Source organism: Cynara cardunculus (genome assembly GCF_001531365.2).
Source record: "Cynara cardunculus var. scolymus isolate 2C chromosome LG 8, CcrdV1, whole genome shotgun sequence".
In the NCBI taxonomy this organism is placed as follows: domain Eukaryota; kingdom Viridiplantae; phylum Streptophyta; class Magnoliopsida; order Asterales; family Asteraceae; genus Cynara; species Cynara cardunculus.
In genome coordinates, this window is record NC_037535.1 from 21,669,063 (window position 1) to 21,670,327 (window position 1,265).

A 1,265-nucleotide genomic window follows, 5' to 3' on the forward strand; every position below is an offset into this window, starting at 1 on the left:
CTGTTTTACTTCTAATCCATAAGCATTTGATAGTAATCAAGAACAGGCAAACTAGTGATTAGATAGCCACCCAAAACAGCTGAAGGGATATCATCCACCTGTTTTACTTCTAATGGCTGCAGATTTATGACTTACAAATAGAATGATCATCATGGTGTTTAATTACTTTGCAGCAAAATATATAAAAACTTAGCATTTGAAGAGTACTAGTTTTGGCATGGCGAAAATGGGTCTTTTTTGGGTTGGGAGGAATAATCCATACTGCTGCGAAATTGTACTCTTGTTTTTCAATTACACCAGACATATATATAAATTCCGCATGATAGCAAACGACAAAAGTACATATTCACTGAATAAAGAATCAAAGTTACACAGGAATGGAAAGAAAAAGTCAAAACCCTAACCTCGCCGGTCTGAGCGAAGCAAGACTGAAGGTAGGTTTCGTCCATCCAGTGTTGTAGATCACCGACCCAGATCGTCTTATTATCTTCGCTCGAACTCTGAATCTGATTGCCTCTTTGCTGTTGTGGTGACTGCTGTTGATACTGTTGCTGCTGATAATGATAAGGCATATAGTGTGGCGGCGGTTGTTGGTACATCATCGCCGGATGATGCATCGCCATTGACGCTGCCGCCGCCGCCGGGTACTGCTGCATCGCTAACCATTGTTGTTGCTGGTACTGCTGCATCGCCAACCACTGCTGTTGTTGTTGTTGCTGTTGTTGCTGAGTCAAATCACCGCCGCTGCCGTTGGTTGGCTGCATCTTCAAATCCTTTTTTGCTGATAACTCCTCTCCTATCCTGCGTTACCTTCTTCCCTCGTCCGTGAAACTGTTTGACGGCGTATTACAGAGAGGAGGAGGACGACGGAGGGCCTGGCCGGAGAGACGAACCAGAGTTCTTTGTGAGGGAGGAAGGATAAAGGAAAAGAGAGGTGAAAGACGGCTTACGAAGACTAAAAAGAATATGTTCAATTTACACTCAACTACCTTCATCTCTTCTCACATGTAACCTCTAAGTCCCTTACATTTTATAAAATTACAAAACCGTACCTATGGGATAGAGGAAGAGGAAAAAATGAATATTTCACATAATGTTTTTAATCAATCTGATTTATTTCGTACGAATCGTTTAATAAGAAAATGAGTCCAGTTCTAAAGGATCAAACCTATGAAACTTAAGGAATAATATAAAAAAAGAGATCAATCTTGGAGTAAACAGTATCTAATACTTATGTTTACATTTCTTAACGCTTGTACATTAGA

The 1,265-nt window shown here is 40.5% G+C and overlaps 1 protein-coding gene across 1 annotated transcript in view; it reads right to left on the minus strand.

Moving 5' to 3' along the window:
* LOC112516138 (polyadenylate-binding protein RBP47-like) overlaps nt 1-898 on the minus strand; it is a 5,095-nt gene extending 4,197 nt beyond the window's left edge. Inside the window, exon 1 of the mRNA XM_025123158.1 lies at nt 405-898. Coding sequence (XP_024978926.1) covers nt 405-764 — 360 coding nt within the window. The 5' untranslated portion in view covers nt 765-898. The remainder of the gene's footprint in view (nt 1-404) is intronic.
* Between the last annotated feature and the right edge of the window lie 367 nt (nt 899-1,265).